Here is a 25,275-nt window from a genome sequence, read left to right as displayed (position 1 = left end):
TCTCCTTTCTCCTGCTTTGCTAGACTTCGCCAGTGGTGATTTAAATGCCTTGTCCCTGCATATCAGATCTCACCCCTGTATCTGGCGATTGTGTCTGTTGGCAATGTGATGGCAGGGCAAAAAGCTGTGAGACGCTGTGTCCAAAAAGTAAAACTGGATCAGAGGTTCAAGCCAGGTCTCTCTTCAAGGTTGAGAAATGCATTCGTTTCCACAGCTTCATACTGCAATAGGTCACAGTCACACTTGTTTTTACCCTCCTTTGCATATTAGACATCCAAGGCTGTGTTTCACAATATCCCCATTGGAAAGAGACACCATACCTTTCTGAGAATATATTATATGACAACATCAATTCTATAGAATTGACACAACAGTACACATTTTTCTACATTTAGAATAATCACAAATCAATTATATTACACAGTTGACTCCCAATGATGGTAATGGCCATGGCTCCTGCACAAAATGTCTAGAAATATATATTATTTTGCTTGGATATGTAAGATAACACTGTATATCAGGTCCTCACAAAAACACAAGCTACTCACAACACAAGTCTAAAGGTTAAAGCCTGTGACCTTGTTGCAGGTGTTATGATGGATGCACTGTATCACCTAGAGATATGTTAGATGCTGTCATCATACTTCTTCACTATCAGGACTACTTTTTCTTCCTCACTGGCATAGTGTCAGAAACCTGGTCAAGATAACTCACTTCCAAAGTCTCGGATAGTGAAGTTCTTGTTGTTGATGTCCTTCTCTGACGGTTTGAAGGAGAACTTATGACCATTTTGAGGCAGATCCTGGTCCTTTGCACTGAAGGTTTGAATTACCTGAGAGAGAAACAGTTTTTACATTAAACTGGCACACTGCCCCACCCCCTTTTTTTTCTCACAATCTACATTGTGAGAATCTTACAATCTTACAATCTACATGTGGATAATATTAGTATTTTTTTCCTGGTTGGCTAGGCCAAATATGACTGAAAACAAAGCCACTAATTAAAGGGTGGATCACAGGTGCGGGTTAAGAATATTTTTTACTAATGATGACGATGATTCATTGAAACATTCCGACAAATATTTAGGTAGATAGTTACCAACACATCAAATAATCTGTTTTGCGATTGTCCTAGTTTCTGTGTATAAGAAACAGGTTTTAATTTACCTTAAATGTTCCTGAGGGAGAAATATGAATGATTTGTTCTCGGCTACAAAATGCATTTGGAATTTTAATATACAGAGGTAGTTTTATATTTTTCTAGTTATTTTATATACGATACACTCACACTGTTGGGACATTAGGTTATACTTTAAGTTATGTGACTCATAAAGTTACATTAAGGAGTTTTTTTCTACATATTTCTTTGACTGGCAAAAATATTAAAAACATGCCCCCTGCAGCCTTTTCTCAGAGTGAACATACTGTATTCCCCTGACCACTCCCATGAACACACAATGAATCATAGACTCACTATGCCCCATTCAACAGAAACAATTGAAATCAAATTAAGAATGCAGTTTTTATTTATCTAAATCTTTGCAACAATAAAGCCTTGTTTTATTATCACTGTGTAATGGCCAAAACCTGGACATAAAGCGATCTATACATTTGTGTGACCTGAACAGGGACATATCCGTAAGAGAAAATTAATTAAACATTGTTTCTAGATGCACATATTCTAATTATGTTGTGTTGTACTTGTCTAAGGGCAACAGGGGGTAATGGATTCCTGTCACAGTCGATCAATGCACAGGGCTATGATCTCAATGGGAGGTTGTTTAGCCTCGTCTCTCATCCTCTCTTCGCTTCTACTTGCCTCGCCTCGAAACACTCCTCTTCCCTAATCTACTCTGCTCTCCTCTGTGTGGCTTCAGTTTGGGATGATAGCCCCTTGCTTCACTAAACTTTACCCTCTTAATTTTAGAATGCATTCAGATACATGCAATTGTGTTTCTGATAAGAGAGATTTCTTATTTTCTCTTTTTAATCCATTTCACTGAGAATACACAAACAGTGTGGTTGTCACAATCCATTAGCTGTGAAGGAACAGAACCTTTATCCTGCATTGTCTACACCTGAAATTGTTGTATGTCCTAAGGCAAACATCTCTGCTTAAAGAAGTCATATTGTATGCCTTCTGCATAGCCTTCCTTGCTGCTTTCAAATGGAAATATGTATCTCTTGTTTTTCTCACCTGAATACATCCCTGGTTTACTGTTCAGGGGAGGTTGGTATTTTGGTATTTGGTATTTTATTAGGATCCCCATTAGCTGTTGCAAAAGCAGCAGCTACTCTTCCTGGGGTCCACAAAAAACATGAAACATAATACAGAATGACATAATACAGAACATCAATAGACAAGAACAGCTCAAAGACAGAACTACATACATTGCTGCTGCACAGTGTGATTTGCTTCAGAATACCTGTACTGCACTGTAAGTGCTTTGTCTGTTCTTTGGCAGGCAATTTGAGGGGGGCTAATCATCGAAGGGTATGATGGCTTACAAGAGAAGATCACCAACCAGCTGTGAGTAACAGCTGGCGGAATCTTCCTGTTAAAAGTACTAGTATGGAAAGCATGGAGCCAAACGGATATTATTCTCAGAGGGAGAAGAACGTTAAGTTAATGGTACATCTTGGCGATGGTTAATACTAGAGTTCCTGAAAATAGTTACATCTAATGTTGTAGGGTTGAGGTCAAGATTAGAAGTGGCAATCACCAGATCTGAAAAATGTGAAAATAATATATAATTAAAATAAAGGTTCATTGAGCAAGACATAACCCACTCTGCACACCACATCATTTCAATGTGGATAATTGTGTAATACTTGGTTGAGACGTTGATCAATGAAATTCTAACCTATAGTCACCCACTCAAAAAGTGTGTTTAATTTCCAATGTATAATCACAATGCTTTCAGCCATCTAAAAGCACAACCAAAATCCAATGGAAAAAATGTCAGATTTCTGGTTGTCACCCAAATGTCTATCACTGTAATTTCAATCATTTAAAAGCACAGCAAAGTTCAAATGGGAATAGAATTTCAGATATGTTGTTTATTTATATAACAGATTGTGTTATCACTGTGCTTCATCTAATAGTGGAACCAAATTACCTTGATTGCAGTTCAGAATACATTGAAAGTACGTGGTGCAAGTGATCTATGCAGTTTGAGATTCTACGCAGATTATTACTGCAAATGTGAAGATCTACACAGACCTGGGACGACTTATGCATGCTATCTTGAATATGCAGACTTTATATGATTAGCTACATAAGACGAAATGTATAATTACAGTAACCTCAAAATGTGGCCATGGATGTGTTACTCATTTCAAGGTTGAATGTTACATTCGTTTGTAAAATAGCCTTAACTTTAAGCTGTTTACTGTGATACAAAAGCAATTAGGGGTTCAAGCAAGCGAAGCTGCGTGAAACCCGATTCTACATGTTGACATTGCTTTTTAGGGGTTCCAGGATAGCATCTCAAGCAACATGGCCGCTATTGACCAGTAAACATTGACGTGGGCGTGGTCTTGGTCATAAATACATATAACTCTGACACGGATATTTGTATTGTAACAAAACTTTATACACATGTACCAAACCAGACTCAACATATCTAAGCACATTCAGATCAACCATACTGTGGTGCTATAACAGGCACATGTTTATATCTCCTGATCTGTTAGACTCAGAATAATGAAATTTGGCCATATGCTCAGGGATATATATCTAGCTAACCTGTAAAGTATGGTCACATGGCACTGCTTGACAGGAAAACACATTAATGCAAGCTTATTTGGCTCATAGTTGTCATATTGTTTTAAGATGTGCATCTATAGATACTACATTTGGTGACGATCTGTCCAGTGGTTCTGTTTAAAAGTAGCCAACGTCATAAAAAAATTGTCCAAAATACAATAAATTAGTATTGCATGATCTGTATGATTTTGAGTTCTGCTAATTGGTAATCATGGTCAGGAATGCGTAAGTAGCTTATCCTAGGGCAATGTTTATAATTTGTCCTGATGATGTCAAAGTGGGTCCACAGCTTGAACCCCGGCAATGCTGCTTGCAGCTATATTATTGAATTGTGTTTGGTTAACAACTCAACGAAGTAGAAACATTTAAAGGAGATGTATCTACTGCTTGGATAGTTTCAGCTGAGCCACTGGCTTAATCCCATTCTTTAAACTTGTATTTTTGGTTGAGTTGGAGATATGAATACAACATATAATTTGTTAACTTTTTCGACAAGTTAATAGGCTATTTAGTGTAATTCAAAAATGATATAGAATTGTGTTTGGTTGTCAAATCAGCAAAATATATCTTTGGTGTTGATAGTTCCATCTGTGCCACTGACTTAGCCTGCTTTAATTCCAGTCTGTCTACAAATGAATAATTGATATGTTGGATTCATGTCTCCATCAACCAGAAATATAAGTTAAAGAGTAAGACTAAATCAAATCAAACTTTAAATGTATTAAAAATGATATGATTTAGTCCTATTCTTTAACTTCGATTTTTGGTTGAAATGGAGACTTGAATCCAACATTTCAATTATTCATTTGTAGAAAAACTGGAATTATAGCCAGTGGCACAGATGGAACTATCCAAGCAGAAGATACATCTCCTGCAAATGTTGATATTTGGTTGCGTTGACAAACAAACACAATTCAAAATAACTAAATATCATTACATTTGAAATCAACCAGAGCTTGAAACCCTAGGCCTATTGGATTATCTATTTTTAGGTTTAGGTTGAATTGAAGCAATAGCTGTTGATGACATTCTTAGTGCTATATTGGTCTAAATACTATCATTGATGACACATGAGTGATAAAGTATGGTCACATGGAATTTGCTCTGTTAAACCTACCCTTTGGAATGACTTCAATAGCAATAGTGAATCTATTTCGTTTTTTAAGTGATCTCTCAACAATCCTTCTCACTATAGCACATCGGTCATAGTCAGTGATATCATAGCTAAGCCGGGCTTGGTTAAATCCCTGGAAGGGAGACCAAAGGGTAGCTGTAGATATATCAATTCTCCAGTAGAAGGTGCTGCCGAGCCTACTGTTATTTTTCTGATAGTGGATATAATGTTAAAGATCTGATGTTGTTCTAAAGGTACAAATTAAATGTATTTCATACAAGGTTTTTCTAGATTGAAATTTAGTTACCATGTTGACATGATACCGTGGTTGAAATTTTACCCTCAAAACACAGTTCACGTTGTCTTTTTTGAAATCCATATGTAATATCTAAGTAGAGTCCACATCACAATTTGTTGACAAATTACTTTGAAACAACATTGATTCAACCAGTTTGTACTCAGTGGGAAGTAAGGATAATGCATCTTTGGTGTGTGACGGAAAGGTCTTTCTAGCTATTTGGTAAATCCCCAAAGGAGCTCTCTGTCGGCACACTGACTGCATGTAGATGTTTGCTAATATGCTAATTTGTAGGCACGAGTGGTTTACAATGTGCACATGCAGAGACTCCCCTGCATCCAAATAAATCATCTGAATGTACACTTGCTTGCTGATGAACAAAGCACGCCCAACCCCTCCATTAGCTGAAATAAAGCAGATGGTTTTAGCATTATGCAAAACTCTGATACAATGATACCAGTGATATGCATGGCAATGAGCTTTTGTTTTATATGATTTATTTTGTTTTAAATAAACATTTTAAAGCATATTGCACACAGCTGAATATTAATTTTTAATGGTTCTTTGTACCGCTGTAGGCCCTGGTCAAAAGTAGTGCAGTACATAGGAAATATGGTGCCATTTGGGACATAACCTTTGGGACTCATATACACACACACACTCACTTACCTGGCCTACTTTGGCATTTTCACACACAAAGCTCTCGTAAGGGATGGCTAGTTCAGGGGAAAATTCATTGACATCCAGTACATGAATGGTGACAGCCACTCTACTGGTCAGCACTGGGCTATCTGAGGAGTAAAATCACACAAACAACAATGAGCATAACAATTACAAATGCTTCTAGTTAATGAGTTTCATTGTGCTTGCCTATCGGTTAGTTAGTGTAAGAAGAGGGAAAACAGAGTGTTAGATTATACAACCCTGACATCATGTGGTTGTATAATGCACTGCAGTCTTAGGATTCTCAGATGCCTCAAAAGTATCCATGTGTTGGAGAATAAATACAATGTCAATACCTTAAAATAAATCTCTTCTTTCAGTATTCTAAAAACAGAAGACTATATTCCATGAACAATAAACACAGTATGATTGAACATTTATAGCTATACTTGGTTCTACCCATTAGTTGTGTACAGATTGCGCAAACCATTCTCCCTCAGACTTCTGCTATGGGCTCCAGCTTAAACTGCTGTTGAAATGCAAGTCACATATTAATGACATTGCCGAAACTCCCTAGAGGAGCAGTTACCGGAATCTCTGCTTTTGAAACAATATTTCTATACAGCTATGGCACAAGGGGGAAATGTCTTCTTTGTATTCAGAGGCAGAAGTGAAGGTAAACTTTATGGATTTGAAGTGGGGGGGATAGGCTATGCTTGCAGTGCAGGCTTATAGGGAAGGGAGCGGTGGATGGCCCTCCTCCCCTCCACAGGGGAATTGAAGATGCAGCTAGGGCTCAGCCAGAGACCTGTGTGCGACCTTGATGGAAAAAGCAATCTTCCTCACAGAAAAAAAATGACACTGAGTACGGGATTTGCTGCTTTCCGCACTGATCGCCACCCCTAACACTGATACTCCTCTGGCAGAAATGTTGGACATCTCTCTCTCTCTCTCTCTCTCTCTCTCTCTCTCTCTCTCTCTCTCTCTCTCTCTCTCTCTCTCTCTCTCTCTCTCTCTCTCTCTCTCTCTCTCTCTCTCTCTCTCTCTCTCTCTCTCTCTCTCTCTCTCTCTCTCTCTCTGAAGGTCCTCTGGTTTTCTCTTGGCCCTCTGACACAGAACAATGAGGAACTATTTTCTATGAAAGGTGCATTGTATCCTTCCAGGAATCAAGAGTTGTAGACCTATTATATTATAGACTGTGTTTATAATCAAATAGAGGTCACTAAATGGTATTTCTATCATTCATGAAACTGCAAGGGAAACCTCAACCTATCCAATGATTTATATACACTAGATGGTATACAGGGGGCACTGTGTTGAATCCACTGCGCCTCCATCTTGGTTCTCCCCCACCAGTGTAAAACATATAGAAATGCAGTTATTTATGTGTACATTAGTTTTTAGCACATTCCATTATATTATGTCAGATAAACATAAAATATGTCAAATATATACAAATAATTTCCTTTAACCTCTATGGGATCGGTGTCCTGGGATGCGAAGAGCGTGCAAAGCTGTCATCAAGGCAAAGGGTGGCTACTTTGAAGGATCTCAAATAGAAAATATATTAGGATTTGTTTAACACTTTTTTGGTTACTACATGATTCCATATGTGTTATTTCATAGTTTTGATGTTTTCTCTATTATTCTACAATGTAGAAAATAGTAAGATAAAGAAAAACCCTTGAATGAGTAGGTGTGTCCAAACTTTTGACTGGTACTGTAATAATTTGTTATCACTGCGAGCCCCTCATGCATGTTTGGCCTCCAATCCGATTTTAATCCACATAGTGGGAACATAACAAAACAGAGCACACAGACACACATCTAAGAACAATCACACAGGGCCCATACCGGCCATTACAGGAGCCACTGTAAAACGCTCTGTCAGGCTCTAAGGTCTCACAACTGATCTAAAGTCAAATGTTTGGAGATACAAAACTGTAGTCCCAGAGAGAGCCCAGGTTTATCTATAATGGACGCCAAGTGTCCAGGCATTCTATAGCATCCAACACCGTTATGTTTCCTATAAACACTGGACACAAGTGTATTCCGCTCACAAGTAAACGGCCTCTCTAGGAAGTTAGGTCCTCAGAGGGGAATGCTAGGTGGATGTAGGTGTGTTAGTGAGGGGAATAAAGGTGCCTGAACCTTCCCAGCTGAAACAGTTCGGAAGAGTGATGCTTTTGTTCGTTTTGGACTTTGTTTGGGCAGACCATTTTTTTAAAATCAAGGACAGCCAATGTTCAGGAGCCGAGGTCTACGCCCCTTTGTCCATGATTGGTCAACTGTAGGGGTATGCAAGTTTCTTCCTCATGATTCAGCCTGAAACTCAGTGTGCATTTAAGATTATGAACGACAACTTCAAGCATTGATTGACGAGGAGGTGCAGAAGTACCTGCACCTCTACAATTCTAGCCATGCATTATATGAAGACCAGCATGCCAATTCATGGAGCGAGATTGTGGAGACGCTGGGGTCCGACCCAAATACTTTTTCACAAATGTGGGGAAGGGTTTACGGCAAGTTCGTCAAGGCAACAAAAACAAACAAGGGCTGCAGTGGAGGTGCCGGTGGAAAGGCTACTCCAGAAATGTTGATACAGCTTCAACGGCTTATTCGGCATGTGAAGCATTGGAAGACTGAAAGTAACATGCCGTCTTCACCAGGTATGTTGTTGTATTTTGAGTCTGACAGGTGAACGGGGAAAGGAGGATGGAGGGATGTGAGAGGTATGTGTGCAAAAAGGATATCCCATGAGCCCCAATCGCTGATTCACATGTTGAGTATGATGGCTGAGCCTCCATCACCCCCACATTCCCCCACCCATATCTCTCCATCCATCCATCCACCTCTCCATCACTCCACTCCATCCCTCCATTACTCCAATGACTCCAGAAACATAAATTAGAATTTCATCGCCACCCACCGCGAAGTGACTAATGCCAGTTTCCAAGGCGATAAAAGCAGCTCAACTTTTAAGGGCCCTTATTTTACAGTCCGTTCTAATGAATATACAGCGTGGATAATTTTGATTGAGCACCAGCCTGCCTCCCAGATAATGACTTTGATGGCTCTTAGCAGATTTTATGACTTGATGACGATGGATTTGCTTATTTATCTGGAAATTTACTCCACTTTTCTTCATAAAAATATATAATTAGTCTGATGGCAGGTCTTAAATTCACAGTGAGTGTAAATGAACTCTTAAATCAACACTGCAGGGCTCTCCATCATTAATATATATACCTCTTTTTTTGTGACGTGACTGAAAACATAGACTTTCTTCATCATTGTCAACATAAGATCATTCAAGCAAGAACATTTTGACCTTAAAGACATGCTCTGGAACTTTGCCGACTAGAAAGTATTTTTTTAAACCTCCCGCTTTGGGCTGGATGTGTCAGTGTGTAGTTCATTTATGCCAAATCTATTTTCAGAATTAATGTTTTACCTCAATAAGCCACGACATCCCTAGTTTAAAAGAGAATGTTTTCTGGAAGCTGTACGGCACCGTTTTCCCTCCATTTTCCCCCACATGGGCCAGCCCCCTAGCAATTACCCAAGCAATTCGAGTTTCAGCCAATGATCTTCAGCCCCTCGCCATTTGAGTGACATCTAGCAAGATGCATACACAGCAGAGCGAGAGAGCAATGACGCAATGCACATATCTGCACATACAGTATGTGACGTAGTACGCAATTTATTGGCGATCATTTTTGGCTCGTGAACTCTACTTTCACATCTACTGGCTAAAACATATACAAAAGTACCAGAGAATCTCTTTAAAATATCATGAATAAGAAACCTTGAATTGGAAGGCAGTTAAAAACATTTTTAAGGTAGAGCATTAAAAGGTAGAGAGGGTAAAGAATGAAGAGACGGACAGAGAGAGAGTTTCAGAGACAGTTAAGGTGGGTACGGCCAGAGGAAACAATGTCTTGATCAAACAAGCTCCGGGGGAGCCATCATGCTTTACGGTTACCAATAAACGACTCAAACAAAATGAGATTGACTACTGACTTGATTAAAACCTCCTTAAATCTGTCACACAGATTTCAAAGACAAAGGCGGCAGTGATACCTGCATGAATCGTGATCTATCTGTTGTCACATACTTACTAAGTTTGGTGGCCACAATGGTGATATTGTGCTGGGCGATATGTTCTCTGTCCAGTAGTTCGTTTGTGGAAATCGTTCCCTCCACTGGATCAATGTCAAAGTAGCTGTCCAGGTCACTCTTCCAGTCGATGGAATACCTAATAAAACATTTGGTAAATTAGGCAATTTCCCACATGGGGGTAGCAAGGAATTCATTTCCCCCATGGGCAAATGTATGGAATTAGGTGTAATATATTCAGCCAGGGGTTGCATCCCAAACTGCACCATATTCCCTATGTCTCCCTATGGGCCCTGGTCAAATGTAATACACTATATAAGGAATAGGGTTTCATTTGAGACACAGAGAGGTAATGTTTATTACTCATACACTGAGGGCATTTCCACAAAATGGGCTGTGCTAAGCAACATGCATCACAATTGAGTTACGGTGGTGCATGTGTCTTGGTTATGCTGACTAAATATTTTTTTAGAGTGACACAAATAGAGTCCAGAAAATGCACAGTCTTTTAAAGAAACATTGCTCTAGACATGTACTTTCAATAAGGGTTAAGGACCACTGAAAGCAGCATCATCATTAAGATGTAGGCTACACAACGTTACCACAAAGATGCAAGCTGATCAACGTATCGTTTTCAAACCAAAGAGGCATTTGTTGATTACTAAAGAGGCTTTTGTTAGTTATTGAAGAGGCATTTGTTCATTCCTAAAGAGGCATTTGTTATTGATGTTGCTGCATGGCAAAATTGATATGTTCAGCCAATGGTTTGTCTTCCGGTTATTGCAACGTGGTCGACTTGGACCTAAACAATATCTTTCTCAAATATTCTTTCTGTAAACTTGGTACTCTTTGTATGGCCCTATACTGTGCTTAGTAATGTTATATATTGGTAGGACAGTTCTCCAACAGCTTCAAAAAAGGCAGTTTGGCCTGAATCATATCTGTTTCTCATCATGTCTGATACGTGCAGAACCTGTTCTAACCAGATAACATGTTTTATAGTCAAACATCCAATTATCCTAGCACTCTCTTTAACCCTGTTTAGTTGAAAGCCTTGAAGTAGACTTGATCTAGCCAGAACCGTTCAGTGTTAGGCCTACTTTCTTTGATGAATATTACACTAGAACTCTGATCACTGGTTCAAAGGGAAGAATGCTTGTAAATTCATCCTTAGGGCATGACCATATTTTTCTAGTTGAATCTCAACCTGTCTATTTTTTTTTAAACAATCTCCCTTCTGAAATGCTACTTTTGAGATATCCTTTGTAATTGTTAGTGTGCAAATATGGCATTACTTCAAAAGGAATACATATCATGTTTCCAAAAGACACCACCAGTCTTGAATTTGATATGAATTTAATATTGCATTTGACAAGAAAAATATGCTATGGAAAAATGCAAATAATCATTTGTTTTTATTTTTTATTTAACTTTTATTCAACTATTTATTATTATTCTTTATTCGTTTTTTACTTTAGTTTATTTGGTAAATATTTTCTTAACTCTTCTTGAACTGCACTGTTGGTTAAAGGGCTTGTAAGTAAGCATTTCACGGTTGACGTGTTGTATTTGGCGCATGTGACAAATAAAGTTTGATTTGATTTGAACTACGCAAGTCAGTTAAGAACAAAATCTTATTTTACCATTACAGCCTACCTCGGCCAAACCCTCTCCTAACACATACGACACTGGGCCAATTGTGCGCCTTATGGGACGGCCGGTTGTGATACAGCCCGGGATCAAACCAGGGTCTGTAGTGACACATCTAGCATTGAGATTGAGAGCCTTAGACTGCTGCGCCACTCGGGAGCCATTGTGCTCCAGTCCCATTTTAATAAAGAAAACCTTATCAATAAAAAACACGCCAACAGCTTTCATAAATACTTAATTGTGAGTATCTAACATAAGTTTGTAGTCTGTCAATGGAATGACTGAGTGAACAAAAATAAGCAAAGCTGACAATTTCACTGCAATGAAAAGCCACTGATAGACTCCAGTGTGTCAGTCTACTTTTCAGCACCTGGACAGCTCAACTCGCTGTTGAGCAACATGAACAGCTCTAGACACTGTTCAGGACCATGGATAGCACATTTTATAGTTCAGCATCACACTGGTGATTGAGAGTGATATAGCACTGAATTCAGCACATCTATGCAGTGTTCACTGTGAACTGCAAAACTTTCTCTGTTCAACCCATTGGCATTGATGTACGTCCTGAGCCTCAAACAAGAGCAGTTGGGGCGGCAGGGTAGCCTAGTGGTTAGAGCGAATGTTCGCCTCTATCAAGCCACTATTGAGAAAGCCATGAAGGCATTTCTTGTGATAGAGTATGATGGAGGAGGCTGAGAGTTTACAGCCAAGGTGGGGCACTGGATGCTGCACCACTTCCTTTCACAATGCTTTCAGATGTCCGTGATCTCTGGTAATGTCAGAAAAGGTTGCACAAATCCCTCAGAGTCATCTGAACTTTCAGTTGATGGTTGGAGTAATGATAAAATGCAGTTTTCATGCTTGCTCTTCCCTTCAGTTAAATATAACTTGGTGATGCACCACAGAATAGTGGGAGTTTGTGGAGGCGAAACTCTAAAATTGTGATTCGCTATGCATGATAAGTCATTGGTACTATTGTTTTGGAGTTCTTTTCTGACGGCATGAAAACGAACAATGTCAACTTTGGAGTTTCTGAATAATTAAACACACTCAAGACAAAGTGAAAAATCAAAACAACTGAGAGCAAAGGCTTTTTGTTCTACAAATCTTTACCTCGCCTATTCTATTGTATTTTACGAGATTAAATATTCATATTAAAACAAATACTTTCTTGGATGCAACAGGCTATTTTTTGCCATTTGTGTCTTGTGCAACCACTGAAGAGTACATCCTTGAAAATCATCACTGTAGAACTAAAAGCAATCTGTCTGAACAGAAATAAGACTACAAAGCAAAATACCCCTCATACATTTTTTAACAATGCACTCTGTTTCCATCCATCCATTGAGTGCACGAGACACTCAATTGTCTTCTACTGTACTCTCTGTGCTAAGATTTTTATTTGAAATGCTATTTGCAAGAAACAGAGCGAGATAGAGAGAGAGCTAGAGAGTGTTTGGGCTCAGGGTTGGGGAGTACCACATTACATGCAACCTGTTATATGTACCTGATAAAGTAAAAATTCTTGAAATCACTGTAATCCTAATCCTTTTCAATGAAGTTCAAAGCAGCATTGAAAAAAGGCACAACTTTTTTATTCCGCCTGAAGGAATATGACCACAAGTCAGAGACACACCAAATGCATTTGATGGATCAGAGGAAAATAACAGGAATAGTATTTTGTAAGCTACAGTCCAAGCCATGTCTTTCAATGGTTTGACTGCTGATGACATCCATGGATGATCCAATTTCAATAACACTTCGAGGTTAGGGCGATAGCAGTGGTGTAGCCTATACGTGCGATACGGATATCACTTATTATTTACATAGCTCATTGAATCACACTGCTGCTCTCTCAGTTAGCTTGTTGCGCCTTACGGATTGGGATTGTTGTGGATGGCTAGTCACAGATGTACACTACTGTTCAAAAGTTTGGGGTCATTTCGAAATGTAATTGTTTTTAAAGAAAAGCATTTTTTTTGTCCATTAAAATAACATCAAATTGATCAGAAATACAGTGTAGACATTGTTAATGTTGTAAATGAGTATTGTAGCTGGAAACGGCTGATTTTTAATGGAATATCTACACAGGCGTACAGAGGCCTATTATCAGCAATCATCACTCCTGTGTTCCAATGGCATGTTGTGTTAGGTAATCCAATTTTATCATTTTAAAAGCCTAATTGATCTTTAGAAAACCCTTTTGCAATTATCTTAGCCCAGCTGAAAACTGTTGAACTGATTATTAAAGAAGCAATACAACTGGCCTTCTTTAGACTAGTTGAGTATCTGGAGCATCAGCATTTGTGGGTTCGATTACAGGCTCAAAATGGCTAGAAACAAAGCAATTTCTATAAAACTCGTCAGTCTATTCTTGTTCTGAGAAATGAATGCTATTCCATGCAAGAAATTGCAAAGAAACTGAAGATCTCGTACAATGCTGTGTACTACTCCCTTCACAGAACAGCATAAACTGGCTCTAACCAGAATAGAAAGAGGAGTGGGAGGCCCCGGTACACAGCTGAGCATCAGGGCAAGTACATTAGAGTGTCTAGTTTGAGAAACAGATGCCAGTCCTCACTGGCAGCTTCATTAAATAGCACACACAAAACACTAGTCTCAACGTCAACAGTGAAGAGGCGACTAAGGGATGCTGGCCTTCATGGCAGAGTTGCAAAGAAAAAGCCATATCTCTGACTGGCCAATAAAAATAAATGATTAATATGGGCAAAAGAACACAGACACAGGATAGAGAAACTCTGCCAAGAAGACCAGCATCCCGGAGTCGCCTCTTCAACGTGCCGTTGGAACACAGGCGTGATGGTTGGCCTCTGATAATAGGCCTCTGTACGCTATGATGATTCTGTGTTATTTACTATAGCCCGTTACCATATATGTGATTTAATATTATCTGCTGTTGACTTGTGTGGATGTATGTATGTGTTATGCAACATAGCTGACTTGAAACATTGTTAACAGTTTCAGGGCCATGGGCCTTTCTCATGATGGAAAAATACAGAATAACATAAAAACGGACACATACAGAAAGAACGTAATGTAACAAACCACAGACTGTTTTTTGTTAGAACTCAAACTTAACAATAACAAAAACCAGATATGTGAAAACGGTATCTAGGGAATGAGCGCATAGATACTCGACACAGCAACAGTTACATATATCAACTGGAGCACCCGGGGGCTGGTACCAGCTCGTACGACAACAATCAACGATAGGCTGGGTGAGTCTAAGCCACGCCCAGTCTCTACTCTGACAGGCCGGCTCGGAAGCAGGAACTATTTCTGTCAGAGTATATTTATAAAAGCTTTGTCAAGAACAAGTTAGTTCTCTGTTTGCCCTGTGAGGTGGGGCAGAGAGCCCGTATATACGAAAATTGCATTTACCACTTATTGCTTAGCTAATAAAAAATACATAGCATACAATCAGTGACTCATTGTCATATTTATCCTGATACCAGATTCGAGTTGACGCAACTCTAACAACGCCTATGCAGATATTCCATTAAAAATCTGCCATTTCCAGCTACAATAGTAATTTACAACATTGACAATGTCTACACTGTATTTATGATCAATTTGATGTTATTTCAATGGACAAAAAAAATGCTATTCTTTAAAAAACAAGGACATTTCTACGTGACCCCAAACTTTTGAATGGTAGTGTATATATATATTTTAACCCAATTGCATAGCTGCAATCCATAGCTGCGATCCACACTATGCGGCTGTTGCAAGAGCGCATTTTATACTGGCTGTCCACTGGTCACAAAAACAATGATTGATACAGTAGGTATCTTGTTTTTGTGACCAGTGGACAGCCAGTATAAAATGCGCTCTTGCAACTGCTGCATGGTGTGGATCACAGCTATAGAGTTCCTCCCGTCTAAACTCTTCTGTGGTATTATACTGTAAAAAATGTGTTTATTTCAAGAAGACCACGAGTGCAGCTGAACAAAAATAAACATAAGCCTAACAAACACATGCTCAAACTCACACACTTTTTATAGACTTAAACAGCTGCAAATTATTGAGATATCAAAGTCTCACCAACGAAGCCTAATTGTATTATCTGTTGTAGAAAGCAATGGGTTAGAAAAAGCCTACATAACCAACCCATGAAGTAAAACCTCAATTTATTGCCAGCTGTGTTAACTTCTAACATTGATTTATCCTGCAAAAAATGTTGATCAACTGGTAATATTTGTTTTGTGTTCTTCTAATGGCTCTTAAGGGGAGAGTAATCTAAAAGTAACTGAAAGTAATCATATTACTGAGTTCTGGTAATCCCAAAGTTACTTAATTGATAGGTCACTAGTAACTGTAACAGATTGCAATTAGAAAGTAACCTACCCAGCCCTGTTTGGGATTTATTGTTAGTTGAGTAGTTAGCATTGTTCAGCTCGAACAATAAAGTCTGTAAGTTGCAAAATGGGAGTCCCCCAGGCTGAGGAGTAATTAACATAGTGTTACAGCACCACCCAAGGTCCTATAGTTACTCATCCTATTTCTTAAACCATAATAAAAGGTGTAACTTTACTTGACAGGACTGCTGCTAGTTAGAGGTAGACTGCTAGAGATAAAGAGAGTTTGGGCTTTATTGTTGTTGAATCAGGTTAGTGTAGACCAGGAACAAAGATCTTACAGTGCCTCCCAAGGTCTTCTAGCTCCTCATGATATTCCCTAAACCATAACAACAGTTTTTACTTTACCTGACAGGGCTGTTGCTAGCATCCAGATCCTGGGCGGTGACTGCTCCGATGATGTCACCTACAGGTGAGTCCTCGTACACATCCATCTCATAGGAGGGCTTAGTGAACACTGGAGGCTCATCTACATCCAGGACGTTAATCTTCACTGTGGCCGTGTCTTTAAAGGCTCCTAAGCTGTGGAACCGCGGGTCCAGGTGGGCGTTGGATGCGTCTACCTTGAAGGTGTAGGCCTTCTTCGTTTCGTAGTCCAGCGGCTGATAGAAAGAAAATAAATGATTAGGTGTGTTGACTTCAACACCTTACACGCATGGATAGGGCCAAGTGTAGATGTTTCTAACAGAATAGCCCTACAAAGCATATGCATGAACATTGTAGCAATTCAAAGAGAAAACTTTGGAGATCATGGGGTAATGATCAGACCAAAGGTGAGGACACAACACTTCACATGACACAAGACTTAATCCAAACATTGCACTGATTATTTTATGTGCATTTTACATTTGCTGTAGACCTACTATTCACAGCATCTGCGAATAACATAATAAGAATATACTCTGGATACATTCTGTAACATAATAATAATATTAATAGACATTTTGGAGTAGGTAAGAAAAAAATGATTACAAGTGTTGGAGTGAGGGGTCCTAACTGGTGTCACCAAGTGGCCAGACACCTCTCCGAACTGTGCACAGTTCCTAAGTAATTTCAATGCACTTTTATGACTCAAGGAAAGAGCCTTCAACTATAAGGTGCTTTCTTTTAGCTCTCCTAGCTTTACCATCGAGGAACTGAAGCAAGCACACTTTAGTAGTTTTTGTTTAGAACACAGCCTTGCATCCCCACCATCACACAATGACTGTTTTTGTTTACGAAATCCAAAAACATTCCTTTATAAATCACAATCTGGGTCAGGTGGGCATCATTTGAAAGTTTATTCTACCGTCAACATGGCTAGCTATGTTATAAAATATGATCTTACAGTGTTAGGCTTTCAAACGGAACTTCAGATACATTTTGGTGTGCATAGAACGGAGTCATGAGTGCATTCAAGAGCGCGTTCCCCAGCTAACTGTCTTCACAATATGACAAACATAGGCTCATTCTGTTCAGGACAACCCAGGGTATAATGCATGTCATCCTTGTAACGGTGGATCAAATATAGTGATCATAAATGTTGATACTGTATATGACATGACCTTTCAAACATGGAAATGTTCAATTCACATTTGTACTCATGGGTGTGTGGTTTGCTTGTAAGACATCAAAGTGGTATTTATTATAATCCTCTACGTCTCATCTTTCAGAACACAACGACTCCTCTCAATTTACAGCATTTCCCTCACATAGACAACAACAAATGTGCAAAAGTAGCCCAATTTTCATGAGGGATGGGCGCATCTGCTTGTTGCACGAGGTGCTGAAGTTTTTAATGGCAGCTATCAGTCAAAACCCATACAGCGCTGTGAAGCGAAGAACCTGAGCTCTGACATCATGTATGTATAGCATGTTACTGTACAGCCACTGCGTTCCAATTTAGGTGATTATCAATGACTGAATCTGACATTTCCAGCCCGTATATGTAATGACAAGGGCTGTGAGTAGAAAGGGCTACCAAAGGTGAAATTGCAATAATGCATGTTTAGTTACACCCACTCAATGTTTTGCACATCCTCAATGGATTTCACTCCATGCAATAAAGTCGAGCTGCTGTAGTTGGTGGGTTCAAGAGCATTCACTGATGCATGAAAGCTCTCTTAAAGTGTTGATTTAAAGTGTTCTCCCTCCTATGTCTGTGACATCTCTGATTGGGTCAATTAGCTGGAGCGCAGGGTTGCATCCTTAACCATCAGTAACCATGCTGTGTCTGCAGCTGCGATGTAAACATCCACTAGCGGTGACAACCACATACGCACCACTACCTATCTCCTGGAATCTCAGGTGTGACGGCCAGTCACTCACGTACGTATTTACACAAACACACGCATACATATAAGCACACAGAGATACGTACCAACACACACACACACAGATATATACACACACACACATGCAAGCATGCACACACCCACCCACGCACACACATACACACACACACTATCCACTCATGTGTTACCACAACAGCACTCACTCACAGACAGAGCCTGGTGGTCAGACTCCACTAGTCTTGTGTCACATGAGAGACAGTAATTTTGAAGTAAACAGAAACAAATAACACAGAGCTATAACACTATTGCACCAACACTGGCAACAAAATCCCCTTATTGTGCCAACAAGTAAAAACATCTGGTAATAGCTGAGAGAAAATGTTTGTGTTTGAAGAGGCCGCAAGCGAGGGGAAGAAGCTGTGAATTTAACATGATACATTTTCTATGAGCAATCAAACACGGTGAATGTAGCAAGATAATGCAAAGACACAACCCCGGTAAATGACTACCATCCATCTTCATGGTACTATAACTGCCTCGCCACGGTTTCATCCCAAATGCCCCCCTTTTTTCCACATAGTGCCCATAGGGCTCTGGTCAAAAGTAGTGCACTACGTAGGGAATAGGGAGCCATTTGGGACACACAGGAATATCTCCATGATAGCCTCAGAACTATTACAGGTGTCTGATAAAAATAAAATGCTGCTGTATGTGTGAACGGGAGCCAATTTGAGAGCAATCATTGACCATCATCCACTGTGACTGGTTTGATTACAGTGAGCCAGATGCAACTGACTGGGCTCAGCTCAGCAACAGCAACTCTCTCTAGACAGGAAATGCACTCTATTACTTTCAATCGCTCTCAGCAATAAATGAATACAGAGGAGCAGGGTGCCTATAGCTACAGTTTACACAACACTTGTAAAAGTGAACGGCACGCAATACATTCAAATGGCCTCACAATCAGACACCTGATCATTGCAAATATGTTAAGGTAAATGAGTTTCTAGCTTTTAAAAGGTCACCTTAGAAACAAAGTACAGTATATGTCTATTTACATGCTTTTATCACGCATAGGTATTTGTATGTTCTTCAGGTTGGGGATCAATTGCATTCAAATAAAGGCTGTTCCCTTACCTTATACCTCATACACACACAACACACACACACACTACACAGCCTGCACTACACTGCAATGCATAACTCAGCTGAAATACAGGCACAGGTGGAAGGAGGTTGAGAGGAGAGGTGGGAAGCAGAAGGTCTACAGTAGGCCTCATTAGACACACTCTCACTGGAGACCTGGAGCGATATGGCACTCCATCTCCACATACGCAGCACAAATAGACAAACACCAATGAACGCGAGCATGCATGGACACACACGCATGCATGTACACTTATACGCATGCACAAATGTACGTGCGCACACAAATTCAAGGTAAATTGGTTCTGTAGTTATACTCAAATCTTTCAAAATCTTTAGAAGGAGGACATTATCGACTCTTGCTAAAATTGAATTATGGTAGCTATCCCCAAGCCTGTAAAATAGTTTTATTGCTTGAACTTTTCCTTTGTCCTGTAACATTTTTATCAAGTCCTGTCCACAGTGTTATTTTTCAAGGTCAGGAGCTTTGGCTTGTAGACGTCATTGTAAAGTATAGTGTGCCAAGCAGTGAATTTAATTAAGATATTGTAACAGTAGAGTCAAAATGAGAATAAGGTTAGAGGAGGTAAACGCACTCTCGGCCAGCCACAGTTTTCTACTGCTATGTGGAATTGTTTTAATTAAGAAGGTCATACCAAGCATAATTTTGCTATTTGATTTTTAATCATAATATATATTTATATATCTGCAGTACCAGGCAAAAGTTTGGACACACCTACTCATTCAAGGGTTTTATTTCTTTTTACTATTTTCTACACTGTTGAAAAATTGTGAAGACATGAAAACTATAAAATAACATAGTAGTAACAAAAAAAGTGTTCAACAAATTAAAATGTGTTATATTTGAGATTCTTCAAAGTAGCCACACATTTCCTTGATGACAGCTTTGCACACTCTTGGCATTTTCTCAACCAGCTTCATGAGTTAGTCACCTGTACTTTGCTAAAAGTGTGCATTGTTAAAAGTTAATTTGTGGAATTTCTTTCCTTCTTAAATACGCATGAACAAATCAGTTGTGTTGTGACAAGGTAGGGGTGTTATACAGAAGACAGCCATATTTGATAAAAAATACCAAGTCCATATTATGGCAAGAATAGCTCAAATAAGCAAAGAGAAACAACGGTCCATCATTACTTTAAGACTTGAAGGTCAGTCAAGTGAAATCGAAAAAAAAACATCAAGCACCATGATGAAACTGGCTCTCATGAGGACTGCCATGGGAAAGGAAGACCAAGAGTTACCTCTGCTGCAGAGGATAAGTTCGTTAGAGTTAACTGCATCTCATATTGTAGCCCAAATAAATGAATCAGGCCTTCATGGTCGAATTGCTGCAAAGAAACCACTATTTACTTTTTTTTAAACTTAATTTAACTAGGCAAGTCAGTTAAAAACAAATTCTTATTTTAAAATGACAGCCTACCTCGGCCAAACCCTCCCCTTATCTCAACGATGCTGGACCAATTGTTCATCGCCCTACGGGACTACAACAGGACACCAATAAGAATAAGAGACTTGCTTGGGCTTATAAATATGAGCAATGGACATTAGACCGGTGGAAATCTGTCCTTTGATCTGATGAGTCAAAATTTTAGGAGTAGGCAGAGTAGGTGAACAGATGATATCCGCATGTGTGGTTCCACCGTGAAGCATGGAGGAGGTTTGATGGTGTGGGGGTGATTTACTAGTGACACCGTCTGTGATTTATTTAGAATCCAAAGCACTCCTAAGCAGTATGGCTACCACAGTATTCTACAGCAATACACCATTCCATCTGGTTTGCACTTAGTGGGGCTATAATTTGTTTTTCAACAGGACAATGGCCCAACACACCTCCAGGCTGTGTAAGGGCTATTTGACCAAGAAGGAGAGTGATTGAGTGCTGCATTAGATGACCTGACCTCCACAATCACCCAGCCTCAACCCAGTTGAGATGGTTTGGGATGAGTTGGACCACAGCATGAAGTAAAAGCAGCCAACAAGTGCTCAGCATATGTGGGAACTCCAACTCCTGTTGGAAAAGCATTCCAGGTGAAGCTGGTTGAGAGAATGCCAAGAGTGTGCAAAGCTATTATCAAGGTGAAGGGTGGCTACTTTGAAGAATCTAAAATCCAAATTTTTGACTAGTACTGAAACTATAAAAAAAGTATATGATGAAACATTTTATTTGGACTTACTGTTATTAGCCTGTAAAAACACGTTGAATAACAGATTCACTCCATGGAACAACAAATAGGCCCCCCCGAAAATCTAAAGTAGGGACTGGTGAACTTCACAAAATATATGGCATCTCAGAAAGGAAAATTCAGTGGATATATTGAAGTAACATATTAGGACATCAGTCAGGAAGTTAAAGCTTGGTAGCAAATGGGTCTACCAAATGGACAATGACCCCAAGCCTACTTCCAAAGTTGTGGCAAAAAGGACAACAAAGTCAAGGTATTGGAGTGGCCATTACAAAGCCCTGACCTCAATCCTATATAAAATTTGTGGGAAGAACAGATAAAGCATGTGCGAGCAAGGAGCCCTACAAACCTGACTCAGTTACACCAGCTCTGTCAGGAGGAATGGGCCAAAATTCACCCAACTTATTGTGGGAAGCTTGTGGAAAGCAACCTGAAACGTTTGACCCAAGTTAAACAATTTAAAGGCAATGCTACCATATACTAATTGGGTGTATGTAAACTTCTGACCCACTGGGATGTGATGAAAGAAATAAAAGCTGAATGAAATCACTCTCTACTATTATTCTGACATTTAACATTCTTAAAATAAAGTGGTGATCCTAACTGACCTAAGACAGGGTTTTTTGGATTACATGTCAGGAATTGTGAAAAACTGAGATTAAATGTATTTGTCTAAGGTGTATGTACATTTCTGACTTCAACTTTATACACCTTCCCAAAATAAATGATCTAATGACTCTGCCTCCTGGAAATATTGTATGCCCAATATATATAACATTCTATTGGTTGAAAGAATTTTGTATAATTATTTATATTAACAAACAAATTCAAAAAAAGTTTTGAATCCGGTGTCGTTTTGAGTGTCAATTCATACACCATGTGCCATGGAATCGGTACATTGAAAATCACTTCCCAACTATTTAGCAATTTATGTGGCACAGCTGTCAATTATTTGGTCCTTAAATGAAACTGGTATATATTTTTATTTGAATTCTAAAACAGGGCCGACAGACAAGTTCCTTACTTTTTCCCCCTTCCACTTGCCTCTTCCAGTATTGTAGTAGTGCTGCAATTAGTTAGTTGTAATTTTGGGTAGAGCATTTCCCAATGTCTGTGTTAGCAGCATGTGTGACATAACTCCACCAGTCCTATTTATGATATAATTTACAAAGATTTTTACCCTTTTTTATATAACAAAATAAGTTATTTTTTCATCAATTAGTATATATGAGTTTTACCATAATATTTGTTGTATTATGAGTTCTGTCTTTTCAGGTGGATTAAACTGAAATTGTAACCAACTTTCTTAGGCTTGTTTAAAAAGTAACTATTTTTGAGATTCTTTCATTTTCAAATAACCGAAAGTGAGTAGTTGTAATCTGAATAAAGGGAAAAAGACCATCGCGAACATGGGGTGAGACATTCTTACTAATTTACAAGAGAACCATTTTGGATTTAAGTATAACTTTTGTATGACTGATGCCTTTCGTGAGAGGTCTAATGCTCTAATATTTAATCATTTCTGCACTATGAATTCATATTCATTATATAAATAGGCCCTTTTAATTTTGTCTGGCTTGCCATTTAAAACAAAATTAAATATTTTTGTTCATATAATTTTAAAAAAGACATCTGTTACGAAACACCAAAACGTGTAATGACTTTTGCCGATTGTCATTAGCCCTACACTATAGCCTGCAATAATGCATCTTGCTCACAAATGTATCTTTTTTGTAATGTTAAAAGTTGGGACACCTGAAAAGGGGCTGAAATACGAGATGCAAGCAAATACAGCTGTGCCTGTCCTGAGCTGATCGGCGCAGGAAACTGTGGGGACCCAGTTAAAACAATGTTGCAATTTCGCTAGCAGGCTGAACCCAGTCGATACAGAAAGTTTACTAGCAAAAGCTAAAGATAGGTAGAGAGAGGCAGGCAGGCGGAGTGGAGAAATTAATACAATGTGATTAAAAGAACCTGAACCAACTGTCATTGGTTTAATCCATGACATAGAGTTGTGGGGAGTTCATTTTATTTGGAATAATATTTTATTTTCTTATTTAACGCTGTACCACTACAATAATGCATTTCATAAAAATGTGTTAAACTAGAGCTCCTGCTTTTTTAAGGAAGCTCATGTCTCATTTTGGGGGAATGGGTCTCCCCCACAATTCACACACTGCTCTCACCTCCCTCTCTAGATCCATGTCCATGGTCCATTTTCAGCTTTCCACATTCCTGAAGTGTTTCATTATGATAGGAATTGGTATGCAAGTTATTGTACGGTATTCTAGGCTTGCATCCCAAATGGCACACTATTCCCTGTATGGTGCATGCACTGTTTGGATCAGAGCTCCATGGACCCTTGTATAGGAGGGTGCCATTTGAGACACAACCCACAGAGTACGATCTCTCTTCTCAACAGGGGAATGTGTAAAGAGGCCAGACAGACAGACAGACTTCCTCTCATGTCAGTGTTACTGCTCTTCAACATCACAACAGAGCACGCTTTGAATTCTAGACTCGCTGGCCTAGCCCTTTGATATGTAAATGTGCACCTTCGTTGCACTGGCGGTGATACCGAATGAAGGAAACCCAAGGTTTTTCTATTGAACGCTATTTATGATCCAAGGGGACTTTGTTAATTTTGAATTAATCAAGGCACCATTGTCGTAATCATTTAGGTAATCAAGCTTTGAAAATATGTTTTTAGTCTATGATAAAAATATGAATTTATAACACAGTACAAGTTACATTTGTTATACCAGCACTTAAGAAAACACCAGTACATGCAGTATATTGTAAACTGTCAAATTAACTTTTTTAATCTGTATTTATGGCTTTGACTTGGGGGCTGCTTTTGGCTTCTCATTCTGATCTACCTCCCTGAGCGGGTGAACGTGTTTTATGGAGCCATTTCTCAGCCTAGCTACTCCCTGGTGCTTTATTTTGGAAGCAGAAGCAGGATGATACATTTTTAATAGGTTCTCCATTTGTTTGTTTTGAGTTCAATATTAAAATAACTGATCTTTCAACAACCCCCGTTTTTTTCCCTCTGTCTCCCTTTCTTCCTCCCTCCATTTTCCTCCTTCCCTCCCTCCCTCCCTTCTCCTCCCCCCACCCCTCTAACCATCTTACAGTATGCTAACACCTTGAGGTAAATACAGTATAAACCCGTTTTCACAGAATAATTGTTGCATTATGACACTTTATCACAACACAGATCATGATCAACACACCTGTTTATGCTAGCTAAATGCAAGTATAACAACCAGACAAACAAACAACAAAACAAGCAGGAAGATGAAAGCAGGTATAAAATAGATCAATCCTTCCTGATAAATATTTCATTAGAGGCTGAGTCATAAATCCCATTTAGTATTATGTATGTGCAATGTCACTCATGAATCATTAACTTCCCTTGTCTTCACATGCAGGGCAGTCAACACATCACAACACAATTCTTAATTCCATTCACGTGCATTGCAGTGATTTTCATAAACAACAACAGAGGAATGCAAAGGAAGTAGGGTATTTTCTGACTGCAGATCAGTGAAGCCATTGTGTATAGTAAATGGCTCAGTGGTTGAGGGCCGGTCCAATAGCTCTGTTTGGAGCTACAGTATGGGGGTGATTTTCACAGGGTCATCTCAGCCATTGATTG

At 39.1% G+C, this 25,275-nt stretch overlaps 1 protein-coding gene across 1 annotated transcript in view; it reads right to left on the bottom strand.

Annotated features, from left to right (window-relative positions):
• Positions 1–25,275, bottom strand: part of LOC110490017 (cadherin-12) — a 198,102-nt gene that overhangs the window by 15,994 nt on the left and 156,833 nt on the right. Inside the window, exons 7-10 of the mRNA XM_021563093.2 lie at positions 16,340–16,593; positions 9,965–10,101; positions 5,850–5,971; positions 715–832 (exon numbers count right to left, since the gene is read on the bottom strand). Coding sequence (XP_021418768.1) covers positions 715–832; positions 5,850–5,971; positions 9,965–10,101; positions 16,340–16,593 — 631 coding nt within the window. The remainder of the gene's footprint in view (positions 1–714; positions 833–5,849; positions 5,972–9,964; positions 10,102–16,339; positions 16,594–25,275) is intronic.

This window comes from Oncorhynchus mykiss, chromosome 15, assembly GCF_013265735.2.
Source record: "Oncorhynchus mykiss isolate Arlee chromosome 15, USDA_OmykA_1.1, whole genome shotgun sequence".
Lineage (NCBI taxonomy): Eukaryota > Metazoa > Chordata > Actinopteri > Salmoniformes > Salmonidae > Oncorhynchus > Oncorhynchus mykiss.
This window is presented reverse-complemented; position numbering and strand designations above follow the sequence as displayed.